A 20,267-nucleotide genomic window follows, 5' to 3' on the forward strand; every position below is an offset into this window, starting at 1 on the left:
GCAGGAAATTATCACTGCAGGACTAGGTGTCTTGTGCCTCCTGGTCAAAAAAAGCCATCTTCCCTAATTAGCATCTTTTTGCTAATGCATAGTGTACACAGAAAGCTGTCAATCAGTGGTGTGGGAGGTGACATACAGGGCTCAGCATTCAAAGAACGGATAGACCTGCAGCAAAAAAAAAAAGTGGTTGAATGAAAATGACAGAATGAAGATCAGCAAGTGACAGATTGCTGGAATCAGGGTCTAAGCCCCTACATTATGCTGCTTTCAATTTATGACAGATTCACTTCAGTGGAGAAGAGAAAAATCTTTTTACTTACTGATAAAAAGCTTTTGCTGGTAAATGGAACATGAAAAGTGAGTAAAGTGAAACTAAAAGTAATTACAAAACATGTTATTTACTACATGATCACAGATACGATTTGCAGATTTATTGGTACGTTTTAATCATACAGTAGCATAAAAATTAAGGCCTTAATTAGAATATTCATTGGATTGATTGCATAGAACAAATACAGTTTCTAGGAAAAACACGTCTGAGAATATTTAGAGGATTTGCTTGATATGGAAAACCTCAAATGAATAGGGAGGCCAGCGCACGGTGTCCATTGTTTTCAAGGATCTTGAAGGCATCATGATGGCTTCCAGTTCTCACTAATGTGACTTAAAAGAGGCGAGATGGCTTAAAAGGGGTGTGTAATGCGGAAAATTAATATGTTTCCTAGGCATGAGAACCTTCAGTAATTTCTCTGTAGGCCACGCAGGAAGTGACGCCTGCACCGTCTGGATGTCACATGACAAATTCTGTGATTGGCTGCAGGGGTCAGGTGACTAGAAGGGTGCGTCATCTGAGAAACCTCCCTTGACGTGCCCTTCTAGTTTCTTCACTAGTCCAGCCAAAGGATTCAGGGGTCCTATGATCTCCAGATGGTGTAGACTTCCCTTCCTGAGCTTTGGTGAATTTTACGCTGGATCTACCGGGAAGACTAAAGACAAGATTGACTCAATTTGTTATTTTGAAAAATATATGGATTTTTTTGGGGCTCATTGGACACCCACTTTAATGACAGCGCTACCATAGATGACATTAGACATTACACATCCCGGGTCATCCAGAATAAGAGACACTCTTTGGAGACACTTTCTGCTCCAGTTCATGGATCAGGGTCCCTGATTAAAGGAGTTATTTGTTTTTGACAATGCTTTTTATTATAAAGGATCCCCAACAATAAGCTATCAGAGTTATGAGCTGAAGAAAAACCAAGCACCAAGTGTTCAATTTCCCTACAGCACCCCCATAGGATAAGTGCAGTATTACACTGTATCTACAGAAATCAATTAACTGTCCACTTAATGGTCATGTTGGATCCTACGAAATGAGAGACCTTCTTTGTAGCCGCGCTTTACTCTAATAGATGGGTATCTACAGCGTAGGACCACCATCTTTTAACTTGGACTTCTCAAAGGTTATTAGAAATGGGTTAATGACAAGCAATAATAGATCAGAACATTAATTCATGATGCGCTCCTGGTCTAGAGTTTATTAAAGTTCTTCCTACCTTCCTAATCACTAGGGCAGGTAGCTGAACAGGCTGCTGTTTATACAGGGTTTAAAGGACACTTCAAAAGGAAAGCAGCATCAGCATCAGTCCTTCAAAACAGACGGAGTGAGTCACTGTCTGCGGCCTCGTTCTCTTTAATGTACCGGAGGATGTCTGACTCGTCCATGGCCTGCACGTTGGGCTCTGAGGGCTTTATGTCCATGTGTGACGGGCTGGTGGAATTCTTGGCCTTTTTCATAAATGTGGGCTTGGCAGGTATTTGAGGCTTTGGCTTATTCTTTGTCTTCATTCCGAGACTTAAAAGTTTCTCCAAATCTTCTTCAACCCTGGAGGCAAAAATAAAGAAATACAGAACGTCATGTGTAAATTCAGGAATTAAGCGTGAAAGTAATGGTATGTAACCTACATATGCAGCAAATACAGAACGCTCAATCCCTCCAGTGTGTTCACTGCGTCACTTTTGTCCGTGTTTCCCTGATATGACATCATGATGGACGTTTGGGTCTGTGCTGAGCTACTGCTCCCATCCTCTTCTGTTCTCTGGCGTCACTCTATGGTCCTTTAGTGGCAATCATGTAACTCCATACTCCACCATGCCTGAATCTCACCCTGCCTGGTGTTTAGATCTTAGGCTGCATTTACATATCTATGTGTCGCGGTCTATGTTGTATGGACCGGCCGTAGGTCTCCCAACCTGAGCTTAAAAGCATCATAGGCAAAGATGAGGCTGTTGCGTTGGGTCAAGAAACCCACAGCAAGTCCATGAATTGCGGTCTGTATTTGAACTGTGCCTCAAGCATGTGTAAAGCCAATCAGTTGGCTATTCTCTACTACATCCTTATCATTTGAACCAAGAGACAAAGGAGTTTGATGGTCAAAAAATACAATATTTATTAGAACAATACTAAAAATAGATGGTAACAGTACAAAATTGGATGATGACATAACACAATATAAATGCACGACACAAAAGTTATATAGTGGGGAAGAGCACCCAGGTAACAAACCATGAAGTTACAAAAGAAAAATCATTTGTTCAATCATTTCCTCATGATTAAAAAAAATGATTGAATACGAAACGTACGTCGAGATCTGAGGTTTACACCTGGAGAATTCTTAGAGCACCTTGTAAAAGATATGACTATGTATAAGGGATTCAGATTTTTTTCTTTTGTAACTGGTCTCTTCATGGTTTGTTACCTGGGTGCTGTTCCTCACCATATAACTTTGTGTCGTGCTTTTATATTCTGCTATGTCATGATCCAATTTTATACGGTTACCATCTATTTTTATCACTGTTCTAATAAATATTGTATTTTTTTTATTGACCATCAAACTCCTTTGTCTCTTGGTTCACATACTTTATGGAGTGGTCTTGTATATAGCTGGTAGTGGTGGAGATTGTTCACACCCATTTTACATATTAACATGCGTCTTTTGGAAATTTTGGCGATGGACTTGCTACATCCGGACTGTGCTCTTGTCTTAGCTCTTAGAATCTATTCTCAGTCATGCAGTTTTATTTTATGTAGCATTTCTAGCTATTCAGATATGGTGTCCGGTATGTAGTCCTGATTACATGTTCACCATGCAAAATGGTGCAAGCAAGGTTTGTTAGAGACAACTCTGGAAGCCTCAACCTAGAGATCTTATCGGGAAAGACCATATCTTCATGAGAGTTAATGTTGAAGAATAGGTAACTTCATAAGACTCCACACTGTGGTATTGCCTATGCTGGCATAGAGCAGGGGTCGCCAATGGGTTGCTCTTGGTTGTCTGCTAGCTTAGTTGGCACCAAGTGGGTCCAGCAAAAAAAAAAAAACCCAGAAAAAAACCCTAAATAAATAAATAAATAAATAAATAAAATATTGTTCTAACAAGGTAGAAGAGTACCCATGCAAAGGCAGGAATGGCGCTTTGGCTGTGGATGTCTTCATAGCTGGAAACATCATCCTCTGCGCTCCATCCTGCTCCTCCTACCTGAAGACATCATGCTATGAGCTCTGGGTCCATCGTCGTCTTCCTACCTGGAGACATTATTCTCTGTGCTGTGGCTGCCTCCTCCTCCTCCTGGCTAGAGATATCATCCTCTGTACTGTGCAGACATCATTCTCTGTGTTGTGGCTCCACCCTGCTCCTCCTACCTGGAGACATCATCCTATGAGCTGTGGCCCCATCTTCTTTCTCCTACCTGGAAAGATTTTCTGCCCTTTAGCAGCCTCCTTTTACTCCTGGCTAGAGACATCATCATTTGTATTGTAGAGACATCATCCTCTGCGCTGCGGCTGCATCCTGCTCCTCCTACCTGGAGACATCATCCTCTGCGCTGCGGCTGCATCCTGCTCCTCACAACTGGAAACATCATCCTCTACGCTGCGGCTCCATCCTGCTCCTCCTACCTGGAAACATCATCCTCTACGCTGCGGCTCCATCCTGCTCCTCCTACCTGGAGACATCAACCTCTGCGCTGCAGCTCCATCCTGCTCCTCCTACCTGGAGACATCAACCTCTGGGCTGTGACTCCATTATCGTCCTCCTAGCTAGAGACTTTATTCTCTGTGCTGCCTTCTCCTCCTGCTGGCTGGAGACATCATCCTCTATGCTATGGCTGCCCCTTCCTTGCTGGTGATATCTTTCGTGCTGGGGCTACCTACTCCTCCAGCAAGCTGGAGACATTACTCTCTGCGCTGCGGCTCCTTTCTCCTCTTAGCTACTTCCTTGCTGTGTTTTCTTAATTTTGGCCTCACCCAGGAAGGCAGCACCCCGCTGAATAGGAGTATAATCAGTATACTATGCTGGCAAATTTATGGATCGTCACTGCTGGAGGACCACCTTAGATTTACTAGGGCGGTCCCTCTGGCTGATGCACAAACCTAAGTCAATTACAGAGCTCAGTTCTTGCTGTAGGGCATCTCACTTAACCACTGAAGTGGTGCAAATCTATCAGGCCCATAGAAATCTACAGGATTTTACTGCATATCACTCAATAGGACGCTCTATATGAATATTAGAGCTATATCTTGCTGACTTCAATGGACACTTGTCTAAAATCTGTAAATATGAGAATCATCTCAGAATAGAAAAATCCAAACAATCTAGCTTGAAGAACTAAAAACTAAAGTGTGATCGGGAAATAACACGGTACAATGGGCCACATAAAACCGAAACTCTGCCCATCGAGGAGGCCAATTCGGTAGATCGCATTGTGTGGTTTAACCCGTAAGGAAAAAATGGGTTTGCTTGGTGGTTGGGTTTTGAAGCAATTTCCAGTTCTTTCACATTTTCTATTAGTTGCATAGCTTCTGAGAGGTCTTCACATAGAATGTGGCTTGTAGCCATGTATCACAGATGAATGTGGCTCTCAAGAGAAGGATTTGGGACAACTGTGAGGTGTGTAACACTAATTGCCATTTATTAATATATCAATAAATACATAATTTGTCCAAATTGGACAAAGTCCAGTTTTCGCAACAAAGGGAAGTCCATCATGTCCAAAGGAAGAAAGGTTTCGACTTCATCTTAGACATGGATTCTTCACTATGCGGCCAGTGACATTAAGGAACTCCTTATCACACCATGGTTGGAAAAAGATACTGTACGCTGATGTACTTTTGCATTTTTTAGCCTTATTATCTATATGCCAGGTTATGTTCAGTTTTTACGGGAATTGTTAGAATTTTTTTTAGATGATTTATGCCATATAAACCAAAAAATACTTGTAGCCCAGGTCTGCAGACACCAATTCAAGATTCAGTTTATGTCTCACTGGAATAGTGACAAATATGTACTTAGGGAGACAATTCAGGAACGCTGCTGGAAAACTGGAGCAAAGTTCCTGAGCGATTAAGTTTAATCTTTGGCCAATGATTGATTATTAAGTTAAGTGAAGAGAGCGGGAAAAAAAAAACAAACAAAAAAAAAAAAAAAAAAAAACAGCCAAACCCATCTTGTGCCATTTTATCTTGGCAAGGAGGAATGAAAACTATAAAATTAGTCTCCCCAATGCGGTAGTGGTTGGCCGAATGAATGGCTCAATCAATTATTTGGCTGGCAGCTATCTCCCCCGACCCTCCTATACACAGGAGCACTCATTCTGCAGAGCGCTCCTGTGAGGTAAATCCGGAGATATGACGATAAATCATGATATTCAAGTTGTGTCAGGAAGCCCTCTCCTGGTGTCACCCCCCCTTTCCTTCACACAACTCCTTCAATCAGAAAATTTACCACAGGGATAAACGGTTTGTTTAGCAGATAGGTGTCAAAGGAACTGGTCTGTGTTCCACTTACACCTCCAACAGCCATCTCCTCTGATATGGAGATTAGATGACTTGGGAACAATGGACGCAGGATGACCCCCTGCCGTCACCCTGTAACAAGAGTTGTATCTCATTATAAGGCTATGGAACTATCCAGACAGAACGACTCCAGTAAAAAATGGTTCATATCTCGCAAGCCATATTTCCGATAAATATGGCAACCATAAAAATGGTGTCTCCGCATGCGGACGATGCTGGCACACCCTTTTTATGGGAGCAGGAGCTTGGGAAGTACCCCAGGCGTGATATCAGCCAATGGGGAACTAGTAGACAAGTCATGAGTCCTCTCGTTCTGTAGCTAAATTCATAACTGTCACAATGAGAGCGTTGGCGTCTGCCTACGACGCTCCCAGGCCAAGTTATGGCCATATCCCCTGTTGTGGATATTGTCCATAACTCCAGCCAGGGGTGGAGCAGTGCTCCCTCTGAGGTCACTAAGGTAGGAGGGGACCTGGATTTGCCCAGGTTGATAACCCTACTTCGGCCATTTTCCAGCGTTCTTTCGCCGGGGGTCACGTGTAGGAAACATCTGTGGGAAGGATCCTAGAAACCTGGTCTACAGCGCCCCCCTGTGGCCAGACGCACAAGGTAACTGCTGGAACTGTGTATGCCTGTTTGTAAACCATGCTTTATCTGTAACTGTACTCTGACATATGTATATTCTGTAGATTCCCTATTGTATATATTGTAGTTTCTAGTGTGCTTTAGGCTGATTAAATTATATAATTAATCTTGGGCTGTTCTGTTATCTCGATCTTGAATCCCACGTCCGTGTGTTCGGCTAATAGTTACCGTGAAGCGGTTGGTGGCAGCGAGTTGTGCCAAGGATTATTGTGGGGAGGCCAGTGAGATTCGGGGAGGTTTTATATATTCCGCCCGCGGAGGTCGGGGGAATATATACCCTACTCTCACCGGGGACCCTTCAATAATCGGCATAAGTAGTATAGCGGCCTCCTTGCTTATTGTCGGGCAATTCCATAATTAGCCTGACTATAAGAGGGGCGCTAGAGAGCGCGTCACGTGCTCTGCCTGTCGGTCGGGAGGTATAAAGGAGGGTTGACTCCTGCTTGTTACCCCCCGATCGTGACGTACTGGTAGCCAGCGCGGGGGATTTCTGAGTGACCCCCCCCCCGGTGGTTCGTGACATATTGGTGGCATAGCGGTGGGATCGAGATAATAGTGTGTGTGAGTGTGAGACCCATACTCCCAGACACTAAAGACTGCCTGCAGCAGCTGTGGCTGCTGGGGTCTTCAGACCAGCTCAACACTAGAGTGTCAGAGTGCAGATACTGTAAGGTGTGTGGAGGCATCAGGTGTCAGTTCTGTGTCAGTGACCAAAGTCTGCAAGAATGGCTGAGAGCACCAGGAGCAAAGCCAAAGGAATGGCCGATGCTCAGGCCAGAGACGATGAGGAGGTTGCCCACGAGTCCTCCAGGAGCTCGACGCCAGAAAACCGTTCAGCAGAGGACAGCGCACAACCTGGCAATTATGGACAAGATGAGGAGCAGCTCACCCAAGGGTCCTCAACGAGCCAGATGCCAGCCCTCCGCTCTGCAATGGACAGTGAATCACCAGGCTCCGCAGCGGGCCGCAGATCACCACGTGCCATTCCACCGAGCCTGGGAGGCTCGGATAGCCTTCTTCAAATGGCTATGGCCCTTCTCCAGGCTGGAGACCAGGAGGGCTACAAGGAACTCCTGGCAGAGCGCAGGGCAGAGCGGCAGGCAGCGCGTGAAGAGCGCCAGGCAGAGCGTGAGGCTGCGGAGCGACGGCAACAGGCAGACCGTGACCACCAGCTGCAGCTAGCTCAGCTCCGGCCCTCATCAGCCACACGTGACCTTCAAGACACCAAACTTCCAAAGGTCCGTGTTGAGGACTTCCCAGTGCTGGAGAAGGATGGAGACTTGGACTCTTTCTTGACTGCTTTTGAACGGACTTGCCTGCAGCACCATCTGGACAAGGACCAGTGGGCCAAATACCTGACCCCCCGTTTAAGGGGTAAGGCCCTGGATATCCTTGGGGACTTGCCTGCTGAGGCAGATCAGGGCTACGACACCATCAAGCGGGCCCTGATCCAACAGTACAACCTCACTCCAGAGTCCTACCGCAAGAAGTTCCGGAGCCTACAGAAGGGACCAAAGGACTCCTGGGCTGACCACAGGCGGGCACTTGCCCGAGCTGCCGACCACTGGACCCAAGGCCTGCAGCTTTCTACCGGACCGGAGATCCTGGACTTGTTCATCACGGAGCAACTCTTGTGGAACTGCCCTGAGGATCTCCGCCAGTTCATCCGAGACCAGAAGCCAAAGGGGTCCACGGCTACAGCTGCCCTGGCCGATGACTACACCAACAATCGGGCTCCTGAGGCCAGGAGAGCAGCCACCAGCAGCACCTGGAGAGGGGGTAAGATGAACTCTGCGACTGCCCCACCTGCCCCTAGACTGCAGGGGGTGTCCCCCTCAACTCCCCTCTCCAGGCCCGTGGCAGAACCAAGACGGTGCCACCAGTGCAACCTACCTGGACACTTCAAGGCCATGTGCCCTCAGCGTCCCAAGGCCCCGGCTCCGTCCCCGTCCCAAGGGCCGCCCAAGGTGTATTGTGTGGGTGGGGGTGGTGGTAGGTCCCTGGACAGCTTCCAACCTGTCACCGTCGGCCGGTCTGTGACCATAGGACTGCGAGACAGCGCCTCGGAGGTGACTCTGGTGCGGCCTGAGATGGTGTCCCCCCAAGACTTGATCCCTGGAAAAACCCTCGCTGTCTCCGGGATTGGAGGCATTGACCCGGCGCTGCCTGTTGCTGACATTTATGTGGACTGGGGCGCAGGGCGAGGGGTGAGAGAGGTGGGGGTAACTGATCGGATCCCTGCAAACGTGCTACTTGGGACAGATTTGGGGCAGATAACCTCCCAGTTTGGGCCCCCCCCAAGGGCTGAACCTTCAGCCAGTACTGACAGGCCTCCGGACAATGTTAATGTGTTATCTATGAATGATGTAAGGGAGGAGGGAGTGAACTCTGATACTTCTGCTTGCATAGACACCATAGACACACACACAGCTGCAGCTGTGACAGGGGAGGGGGTCAGAGAAAGGTGTGACCATGCCTCTACAAGTGATCAGCCAGTGAGCTGGGATCTGCTGCCCTCTGCAGGGATAAGCAGAGAGCAGGGTGCTGCAGGGGGAGGACCAGTGTGTGGGGTGGGGGCTACCACAGCAAATGTGGGGACCCCAGAGATTTCACAGCGGGGTTCTGTTGCTGCAGGAGGGGAACAGGCAGGTGAGATTGGGGCCGGTCCAGGAGTGGAAGTGCTCCCAGGTAAGATCTCGGTGCAGGGTTCCCCCACAACCGGGGTGTCAGGAAGCCAGGTAGGTCTGCCTGAACCGGCGACTTGGTCAGGAACGGAGGAGGAGCAGGCACGACCCACGGTCGCAGCGGCTGTGGCCGCTGTCACCCGCAGTGGGAGTGCTGGAAGCCAAGGGGCCTCCCAGAGGTCCGATAGCTCTTCCCCTTCTGACCAAGTGGCAGCCGAGTCAGGTGGAGGCCAGGACACAGGTCCCGGGGTACTGACCGAAGATGTGACAGTCTCGTCGATTCTGGCCACATCTAGTCAGGGGTTTCAGGCAGCGTTAGAAGCTGACGACAGCCTGAAAGCTCTAAAGGAGCAGGCGGCACAGCCTCCCTCGGACTCGGACCCGGAGCGAGTGGTCTGGGACCAAGGAAGGCTGTACCGGGTCACGGTCCAGCAGGGTTCACCGGAGGCGTGGCCCAGGGACCGACAGTTGGTGGTACCCTATCCGTTCCGGACGAAGTTGTTGCGGATCGCACATGAGATTCCGATGGCCGGACACCTAGGGATCGCTAAGACCAAGGCCAGGTTAAACCAGCATTTCTACTGGCCAAAAATGGGGGCCGATGTGGCTGCCTACTGCCATTCGTGTGAAACCTGTCAGAGAGTGGGGAAGGCGGGGCCACACCCCAAAGCCCCACTGGTATCTCTGCCCATCATCGATGAGCCTTTCAGGAGGGTGGCTGTGGATCTGGTCGGCCCGCTGGCCATCCCCAGCAGCTCCGGGAAACGCTTCATACTGACGGTAGTGGACTATGCCACCCGGTACCCTGAAGCGGTAGCCTTGTCGTCCATTCGGGCTGACAAGGTGGCCACCGCATTGCTGGAGATTTTCTCCCGAGTGGGTTTTCCCCAGGAAATGCTCACTGACCGGGGGACCCAATTCATGTCCCAGCTGATGGAGGCCCTCTGTAAGCAAGTCCAGGTGCGACATCTGGTGGCCAGCCCATACCATCCACAGACTAATGGCCTGTGCGAGCGGTTTAATGGCACCTTAAAGCAGATGCTTAAGATGTTGGTCGACTCCCATGGGCGTGACTGGGAGCGGTATCTCCCACACCTGTTATTTGCTTACCGGGAGGTTCCACAGGCCTCAACAGGATTCTCACCGTTTGAGCTCCTGTACGGGCGACGTGTGCGGGGCCCCCTGGCTCTGGTGAAAGAGGCTTGGGAAGGGGATTTGGCCATCCCTGGAGTGTCGGTTATCGAGTATGTCATGCGCTTTCGGGACAAAATGCAGGCCTTGACGCAACTGGTACACGACAATATGGCTCAAGCCCAGGCCGATCAGAAGCGTTGGTACGACCAGAACGCTTGTGAGAGGACCTACCAAGTGGGTCAAAAGGTGTGGGTACTGGTCCCCGTACCACAGGACAAGCTTCAGGCAGCCTGGGAAGGCCCATACCTCGTGTACCAGCAGCTCAACCCTGTGACGTACCTGGTCACCCTGGACCCTGCCCGTGGAAGGCGGAAGCCCTTCCATGTGAACATGATGAAGGCACATCATGAGCGGGAGGCGTGTGCGCTCCCCGTGTGCAACCTGCCCGAGGAGGGAGAAGCGGAAACCCTCTTGGATATGCTAGCCCAGGTTAGGGCAGGCGGATCCATTGAGGATGTGGAGGTTGGCCACCAGCTCTTGGAAGACCAACGGTCCCAGCTGTGGGCCACCCTACACCCCTTCCGGGGGTTGTTTACCAACCAGCCCGGAAGGACTAACTTGGCTGTCCATCACGTGGACACTGGGGATCATCCCCCAATCCGGCGTTCAGCATACCGGGTCTCCCTGGAGGTGCAGCAACACATGCGCCAGGAGATTGACGAGATGCTGAAGCTGGGGGTGATCCAGGCATCCAACAGCGCTTGGGCCTCGCCTGTAGTCCTCGTCCCTAAGAAGGACCGAACCACTCGGTTCTGCGTGGACTACAGGGGGCTCAATGCTGTCACGGTCGCCGATGCGTACCCAATGCCACGCATCGATGACCTACTCGATCAGTTGGCCGGGGCTCAGTACCTGACCATCATGGACCTGAGCCGGGGATATTGGCAGATCCCCCTGACTCGCAAGGCCAGGGAACGCTCTGCCTTTATTACCCCATTTGGACTGTACGAGTCCACGGTGATGCCATTCGGGATGAGGAATGCCCCTGCCACCTTCCAGCGGATGGTCAACACCCTGCTCAAGGGACTTGAAGGGTACGCGGCCGCGTACCTGGATGACATTGCCGTCTTCAGTCCCACCTGGGAAGATCACCTAGAGCATCTAGCACAGGTGCTCAGGCGGATCCACCAGGCAGGTTTGACCATCAAGCCGGGAAAGTGTCAGCTGGCCATGAGCGAGGTCCAGTACCTCGGTCACCGGGTAGGCGGGAGAACACTGAAGCCCGAGCCTGAGAAAGTGGAGGCCATCGCATCCTGGCCCACCCCCAGGACCAAGAAGCAGGTGATGTCCTTCTTAGGGACCGCCGGGTACTATAGGAGGTTTGTTCCACGCTATAGTAGCCTGGCAAAGCCCTTGACGGACCTCACCAAGAAGAAGCTGCCCTCTGCAGTCGATTGGACAATGGACTGCGAGACAGCCTTCCAGGCCCTAAAGGACGCCCTGTCCAGCCCGCCCGTGCTACAGGCAGCCGACTTCACGCGGCCGTTTGTAGTACAGACCGACGCCAGTGACTTCGGCCTCGGTGCGGTGCTCAGCCAGGTGGACTCTGCGAGCCAAGAGCACCCAGTCTTGTACCTGAGCAGGAAGCTGTTACCAAGGGAAGTGGCCTATTCCACGATGGAAAAGGAGTGCCTGGCCATAGTGTGGGCCCTGCAGCGTCTGCAACCCTATCTATACGGGCGCCACTTCATCGTGGAGACGGACCACAATCCCCTCAGCTGGTTGCACACCGTCTCTGGGACGAATGGACGGTTGTTGCGATGGAGCCTTGCGCTCCAGCAATACAACTTCACCATTCGCCACAAAAGGGGCCGGGACCACGGTAACGCAGACGGGCTGTCCCGACAAGGAGAGGTCGCGGACGGGCGCACGGGGGAACACCGGAGTGTGCTGCCCCCTAGCGCCCTCAAAAGGGGGGAGGTGTGAGGTAAATCCGGAGATATGACGATAAATCATGATATTCAAGTTATGTCAGGAAGCCCTCTCCTGGTGTCACCCCCCCTTTCCTTCACACAACTCCTTCAATCAGAAAATTTACCACAGGGATAAACGGTTTGTTTAGCAGATAGGTGTCAAAGGAACTGGTCTGTGTTCCACTTACACCTCCAACAGCCATCTCCTCTGATATGGAGATTAGATGACTTGGGAACAATGGACGCAGGATGACCCCCTGCCGTCACCCTGTAACAAGAGTTGTATCTCATTATAAGGCTATGGAACTATCCAGACAGAACGACTCCAGTAAAAAATGGTTCATATCTCGCAAGCCATATTTCCGATAAATATGGCAACCATAAAAATGGTGTCTCCGCATGCGGACGATGCTGGCACACCCTTTTTATGGGAGCAGGAGCTTGGGAAGTACCCCAGGCGTGATATCAGCCAATGGGGAACTAGTAGACAAGTCATGAGTCCTCTCGTTCTGTAGCTAAATTCATAACTGTCACAATGAGAGCGTTGGCGTCTGCCTACGACGCTCCCAGGCCAAGTTATGGCCATATCCCCTGTTGTGGATATTGTCCATAACTCCAGCCAGGGGTGGAGCAGTGCTCCCTCTGAGGTCACTAAGGTAGGAGGGGACCTGGATTTGCCCAGGTTGATAACCCTACTTCGGCCATTTTCCAGCGTTCTTTCGCCGGGGGTCACGTGTAGGAAACATCTGTGGGAAGGATCCTAGAAACCTGGTCTACAGCGCCCCCCTGTGGCCAGACGCACAAGGTAACTGCTGGAACTGTGTATGCCTGTTTGTAAACCATGCTTTATCTGTAACTGTACTCTGACATATGTATATTCTGTAGATTCCCTATTGTATATATTGTAGTTTCTAGTGTGCTTTAGGCTGATTAAATTATATAATTAATCTTGGGCTGTTCTGTTATCTCGATCTTGAATCCCACGTCCGTGTGTTCGGCTAATAGTTACCGTGAAGCGGTTGGTGGCAGCGAGTTGTGCCAAGGATTATTGTGGGGAGGCCAGTGAGATTCGGGGAGGTTTTATATATTCCGCCCGCGGAGGTCGGGGGAATATATACCCTACTCTCACCGGGGACCCTTCAATAATCGGCATAAGTAGTATAGCGGCCTCCTTGCTTATTGTCGGGCAATTCCATAATTGGCCTGACTATAAGAGGGGCGCTAGAGAGCGCGTCACGTGCTCTGCCTGTCGGTCGGGAGGTATAAAGGAGGGTTGACTCCTGCTTGTTACCCCCCGATCGTGACGTACTGGTAGCCAGCGCGGGGGATTTCTGAGTGACCCCCCCGGTGGTTTGTGACAGCTCCTGTGTTCTCTATGAGAAAGTTGCCGACAGACATCTCTGCCAGCAGCTTATCGCTTAGAGAACATAAGGGATCAGAAGTCTGAAACGGGACATGCAGGAACCCTCATCTGCCCAACACCATCAGTTTGGGACACCCATAGGCATGATAATGTCTGTCGAACTTGTAGATATTAGCAGATTTAGCCAATAGTCTTCTAATGAGTATGTGGGCCCAATGGCTAAAGGCCATTTTAAGATCACTCGTTCCCATGTACACATTGCCTACAAAATAATCACAGTTCTCATGGACAATGGCCTCCAGTTCATTATTCCTTGGTTTGTAAAAAAAAGTGGTTCAAAAACTAAAAGAGAAGAGATCTTTGCCTTGCACAAACAAGGAAAAGCATACACAGAAACAAAGGTATTGAATGTTCCTAGAAATACAGCTAGAATCAGTGATCAAGCTTATACGAAGATGGCAAAAAGGAAGCCATCACCAGCTACCACCAGGTATCTAAGTAGGCAGGTGGTCAAAAACCCTCAAGTGACTGCAGTAGACCTACAACAAGACATGGTGGCAACAGACACTGAGATTTTAGTTTGCACAGTAAGGTAAATGATAAACCCTGAAGCTCCAAGATCAATGTCTTGAGGAGGAAGAATAAAGCATATACTGAGGATACATTGCCTACAGTGAAGCATAGTGGAGGCTCTGTGATGCCTACATTGAGGCATGGTGGAAGCTTGGTGATGCTTACAGTGAAACATAGTGGAGGTTCGTTGATGTCTACATTGAAGCATGGTGGAAGCTGAGTGATTCTTGCAGTGAAGGATGGTAGAGGTTTGATGATGCCAATAGTGAAGCATGGAGGAGGCTCGATGATGCCAACAGTGAATCATGCTGGAGTCTCGGCGATACATACAGTGAAGCATGATGGAGGCTTAGTGTTGCCTACAAGGAAGCATGGTGGAGGCTCGGTGATACCTACAGTGAAGCATGGTGGAGGCTTAGTGATACCTACAATGAAGCATGGTGGAGGCTCGGTGATGCCTACAGCGATACAAGGTGGAGTTTCAGTGATGCCTACAGTGAAACAAGGTAGAGGCTCATTGATGTCTACAATGAAGCATGATAATGTATCAGTGATGCCTAAAGTGAAGCATGGTGGAAGATTGGTGATGCCTTAAGTGAAGGATGGTGGAGACTTGGTGATGCCTACAGTGAAGGATGGTGGTGGCTCAGTGATGCCTACAATGAAGCAAGTTTTGCTTTATATAGCTCTAAAGATCTGCAAAGTGTGGAGAGCAAAATGGATTAATTCAAGTATCAGTAAACATCATGCCTTCTGTTAAACTGAAGCTTGGGCACCATTGGACATTCCAAGAGGACATTGACCCCAAGCATACCTGAAAATCCATCATGGCTTGGTCTCAGAACAAGTCCTAAAATATTTTGGACTTGTCAGACTTGAACACCATGAAAAAACATTGTTGGGACCTGAAGGTGGTTGTAGCACTTACATCCAACAATATTAGTGATCTGGAAGCCATAGTCCATGAGGAAGAGTGTGACGATTCCTCAAGATCTTTGTAATAAAAATCTAAATTTGCAATGGAGGACAAATAAATTGGATTATAGCTGCATAGTTCTTGTTATGGGCAGAAATCTTTACCTGCACCAATCACCAAAATGAATGTCCCCCAAACTGTGATCCACTAGTAGAGGCAACTAACAAAATTCGATTAGTAACCATGGAAAGCAATGGTCTCTCTAGGTAGTGAATGTGCATGCTGGGGGCCGCACTGCCACCATATAACCAGTGTCCCATTCACCACTATGGGTGTTGTGGTTTTCCCGGTAATGTCTAAAGTAAACTGTTCTGTAAGACACAGAGCAGAGATTATAATATATTATCATAATTACTGGTCTATAACGAGGACATGTAACACGCGGCTGTGACTCATCTTTCCTGTAGGGAGTAAATGTCATTGTCCAGAGGTGTCCGGGACGGCACAGTCTGTTATCAAGCACTACCCTGAATACATTTCTACTAATTCGTTATCCTCTCCTCACTAGTTTAACTGTATAATTGGCCATTCTAGTCCCAGAAACCACCCAGGACTAATGCATGCTCCTGACTACCTGGGCGCAAAGCCAGGGCTGTATCACATCCGTAGAAATATCGTACGTCATCCATTCCTTACAGTTTACTCCGTGACATTCCAATGATAAAAAATCTTCTGACAGCCGCTTCTGTCTATTTTCTGCCCCCTCCCACAGTGTACGTTTATAAAAAAGGAGAAAAAATAATAAAAGACTTCCACTATATTAAACATAGTCTTCTGCAGGTTGCAAAAACTGCTGCAATCCGTACCTGAATAGTGCGTCGGCGTCTTCTGCAGTTGATGGCTTGAAGGAAGGATCGTTGCTGCACGCAGACGGCAGCAGCAGTGAATCTCCTAGTTTTACCATCCCTCCTAGATCCTGCTCCTCAAATAACTTGATATCTAGGAAAAAACAAACAAAAAAAACAAAGTGGCTGTTTTAAAAAAACTGCTCATTGTGCAACCATCTTGGCTATTAGGTAAACCTTAAAAGGGAAACTGTCACCAGATTTGGGGCCTATAAGCTGCGGCCACCACCAGTGGGCTCTTATATACAGCATTCTAACATACTGTTTGTAAGAGCTCAGGCCGCTGTGTAGAATGTAAACAACACTTTATAATACTCACATAAGGGGCGGTGCAGTCCGGTCGAATGGGTGTCCCTGTTCTCCGGTACCGGTGCCTCCTCTTTCGGCCATCTTTGTCCTCCTTCTTCTGAAGCCTGAGTGAATGAGGTCCTATGCAAGCGCACTTTAATCTGCCCTGAGCGGGGCAGATCAAAGTATTGTAGTGCGCCTGCGCAGGACCGCAATGTCGGCTATTGTGAATGACGTAGCATCTAGGCTTCAGAAGAAAGGGGGCAAAGATGACCGAAAGAGGAGGCGCTGGTACAGGAGACTTCCATCCAACCAGTCTGTTTACATTTTTTATTTTAAAAAAATTTTGGTTCAAACAAAACAAATTGTTCACACAGTAAAACTTAACAACAATTAGTCAAATTACAATCTAAAGTTAAATTAACATTCAATTTTTGAAATAGAAAAAGTGGAGCACGGGAAAGGGGGGAAACAAAAAAAAAAAGAGGGGGGGGGGAAAGTGAAAGGTTATATGATTAAAGAAAAAAAAAAAAAAAAAAAAAAAAAGTAAACTAGAGTTATAGTAGAGTTTTGGCTGAAAATTTAAACTGAATCTCTTAACACATAAATTGCTAAACGTAACTATTAGAATAAACCAGTCTGCACCGTACCGCCCGTATTATAAAGTGATTTTTACATTCTACACAGCGGCCTGGACTCTTATATACAGCATTTTAACATGCTGTATATAAAAGAGCCCAGTAGTAGTGGCCGCAGCTTATAGTGGCCAAATCTGGTGACAGGTTCCCTTTAAAGGGAACCAATCACCAGGATTTTCCTATATAACCTAAAGCCAGTGCTATTCTGGCACTATCAGGCTGATTCTATACATACCTGTAGTGGGCAGCTCGGATGTTTATGTTTTCAAATCCAAGAAAGTAAAGTTTAAAAAAAAATTGGCAGCTGCTTGAATGACAGTCGCATTGGAGCAGATAATATATTCATAATTATCCCCTCCCCCTGTTAGAATTAGCATAAGTATTATACAAACTATTCACTTTGTTGCAGGACCTGTGCGAGGTCATAGCCATGTGACCTGGTATCCAGCTTTGTTGGCTGAGGCCCCGCCCCATCTGGTCACATGGCTATGACCTCACACCGGTCCTGCAACAAAGTGGATCGTTTGTATAATACTTATGCTAATTCTAACAGGGGGCGGGGATAACTATGAATATATGATCTGCTCCAGTGCAACTGTCACTCAACAAGCAGCTCATTTTATAAACTTTACTTTTTTGGATTTCTAAACCTAATCATCCGAGCTGCTCACTAATGGTATGTATAGAATCAGCCTGATAGTGCCAGTATAGCACTGGCTTTAGTTATATAGGAAAATCCTGGTGATTGGTTCCCTTTAAACTCCAAAGGCTGATGAACCTGAAGCTCTGCAATTACTGACCACATACAACACTCTGTGTAATCTAATTTTGCTTTAGGCCTTGTGCGCACTCTGCTTTTTTTGGTGCAGTTTGTGGTCCTAAACTGCATGTATGACCTTCCCCAGCAAAGTCTATGCGAAATCTAAAAGTCTGTGCGCATGCTGCTTCTTTTTTTGCCTCCAGTTTTGGTTGCAGAAAATATAAGGAGCGTGTCACTTCTTTTCTGTGTTTTTCCCTCCGTTTTGCCTTTGACAATGTTAAAAAAAAAAAAAAAAGCAAGGGCAAAAACGCACCAAAATGCGCCAAAAACACATGCGTTTTTTATACGTTTTTTGGCCAGAGGTGCGTTTTTCACTGAGGAAAAAGCTGCAGTGTGCGCACATACCCTTACACTCCTGAAGCTTACTCGTTTCATAACCATGGTATATAGGAGACTATGGTCAAAGCATTTTGGTTTGTATCAAATATAAAAAAAGGAAGTGCACAGAGGATAAAAAATTCAATATACATAGCCAGTACAAAAATGTTTTCTTTAAAAAGAGTCAAGTTTGCAGATAGTCTGTTAATGGGTTTCTTAAGATTTAACCCTGAATATAAAAAAAATAACTTTTTACCACAAAATTGTTACTTCCACCAGGTAGCTTTTTTTCACAAGGGTATCAGGAAAACATGCATCATACAATTTATTGTACAATTTCTGAGTACGCTGATACCTCATATGTGGGAGAAAATCTACTGTTTGGGCGCACGGCATGGCTCGGAAGGGAAAGAGCGCCATTTGAATTTTAGAGTGCACAATTGTCTGGAATAGATAGCGAATGCCATGTCACGTTTGAGGTCTTGTTTTTGTGGGATGAGTTGACACTTCTGTTGGTACCTTTTTCGGTCACATACCATTTTTGGATAGTTTTTTTATTGTCATTTTTGGTAGGTAGAATTAACATTAAACAGCAATTCAGAAACTGGGTTTTGCGATTTTTTTTTTTTAAATGCCGTTCACTGTTTGGTAAACGTGACAACACAGGTTTATTCTTCATATCAGTATGGTTACAGCGATACCACATTTATATCTTTTTATGTTTTCCACTTTTACATAATAAAAACAATTTTTTTTTAGAAAAGAATTTTGGGGGCATTGTTGTATTCTCATAACTTTTATATTTCCGCTGACAGAGCTCTGTGGCGGTGTTTTTTTGCAGGATAAGATGTAGTGTTCAGTGATACAATTTTTGTTTATAGTCAACTTTTTGATTGTGTTTTATTCCACTTTTTTTCTGCAGTAAGATGAAAAAGCATTTTTTTGCCATATTGTTTTAAACTGGTCACTGATGGGGTTAAATAGCGTGGCAATTTTATAGAGCAGGTCGGGCTGGAAGTGGCAATACCAAATACGTGTCCTTTTTTTGTGTACGTTTCTTTTTATATAAATAAATTTATTTTTAGTATCATTTTAACTTTTTTACCTAGTCCCTATATGGGACTTTCACTTTTCTTAGTTTGATTGCTGGCATAATGCATTCCCATGCAGCAGTATAGCAATGCATTATACAGGCAGCTCAGTCTGCAGATTACCTCTCAAACCCTGCTGTCACCGTACATGGCAGAAATAGGAGGTCAACCCTCTGCTCTACGTGCTCGTGTCACAAGGGAGTTGGAGAGGTAAGAGAAGCGATCTCTGCTCCTCTCTAACTTCTATGTGCCACGTTTGCTATTAATTGTGGCAATAGAAGATCGCAATGGGTGAACATAATCAGGACCTGATCCAATCAGGTCCTGATGATGTCTCCAGGCAGAACTACCGTTCTGCACCGAACGCTTGGCGATTGCGGCGTGCAAGGGGTCATGATCCTCTCCTGTCCGCCAACCGTAATTATACATTGTTTCTGCACAAAACCCAGCAGAAGCCGACGTAAATTTACAGTCGCCGGTCCCAAATCGGTTAAATCACAATGTATCAGCGCCCACTCCACCACAAAACACAGGATCCATGGGAATAATCCTCTGGAGTTCCTTCGATAGACAGACATTTACCCATAGTGCAAAAGAGTAAGGAAAGGGTTGATTTATTAGGTCCAATGTATACAGTATAGATAAAACAACATGTTATATCCATTAAAAAGTCCATATAACAAGTCTCATGTTATTTGCTCATAACAGAGTTTCACCCTTCCAGCTTTGTCTAGGGCAATTAAGCACATACACGCCCATATTCCCTTGACCAAGCCAAAAAAATGAAACCATTGGTCACGGTAAGATATATGAGTCGCATAGTTTTATGGACTTGTAGATTATCTTAAAGTGCTATTCTATGCACTCAAGTACATCTCCATATGTCCTGTACAAACAAGAACAGTGAACCCCTGAAATGAGTAAGATATGTGTAGGGTGCAGTTTCAAGAAGTTCTAAATGTTCTTAAATCTGTTTTATGTACTCGAGTATGTGACCATATACAATGGACAAAGCTGGAATGGCGAAAACCTGGGTTGAGCAGGATACAGGAGACGTTTTGT

General features: G+C 47.1%; 1 protein-coding gene across 2 annotated transcripts in view; it reads right to left on the bottom strand.

Annotated features, from left to right (window-relative positions):
* Nucleotides 1-311: 311 nt before the first annotated feature.
* Nucleotides 312-20,267, bottom strand: part of HS1BP3 (HCLS1 binding protein 3) — a 141,075-nt gene continuing 121,119 nt past the window's right edge. The window contains exons 6-7 of one of the 2 annotated variants that reach the window (XM_075341145.1): nt 16,012-16,144; nt 312-1,888 (exon numbers count right to left, since the gene is read on the bottom strand). In XM_075341145.1, coding sequence (XP_075197260.1) covers nt 1,654-1,888; nt 16,012-16,144 — 368 coding nt within the window. In that variant the 3' untranslated portion in view covers nt 312-1,653. The remainder of the gene's footprint in view (nt 1,889-16,011; nt 16,145-20,267) is intronic. The other variant, XM_075341146.1, reaches the window with a different exon arrangement.

The sequence above is a fragment of the Anomaloglossus baeobatrachus genome, chromosome 3, assembly GCF_048569485.1.
Source record: "Anomaloglossus baeobatrachus isolate aAnoBae1 chromosome 3, aAnoBae1.hap1, whole genome shotgun sequence".
NCBI lineage: Eukaryota > Metazoa > Chordata > Amphibia > Anura > Aromobatidae > Anomaloglossus > Anomaloglossus baeobatrachus.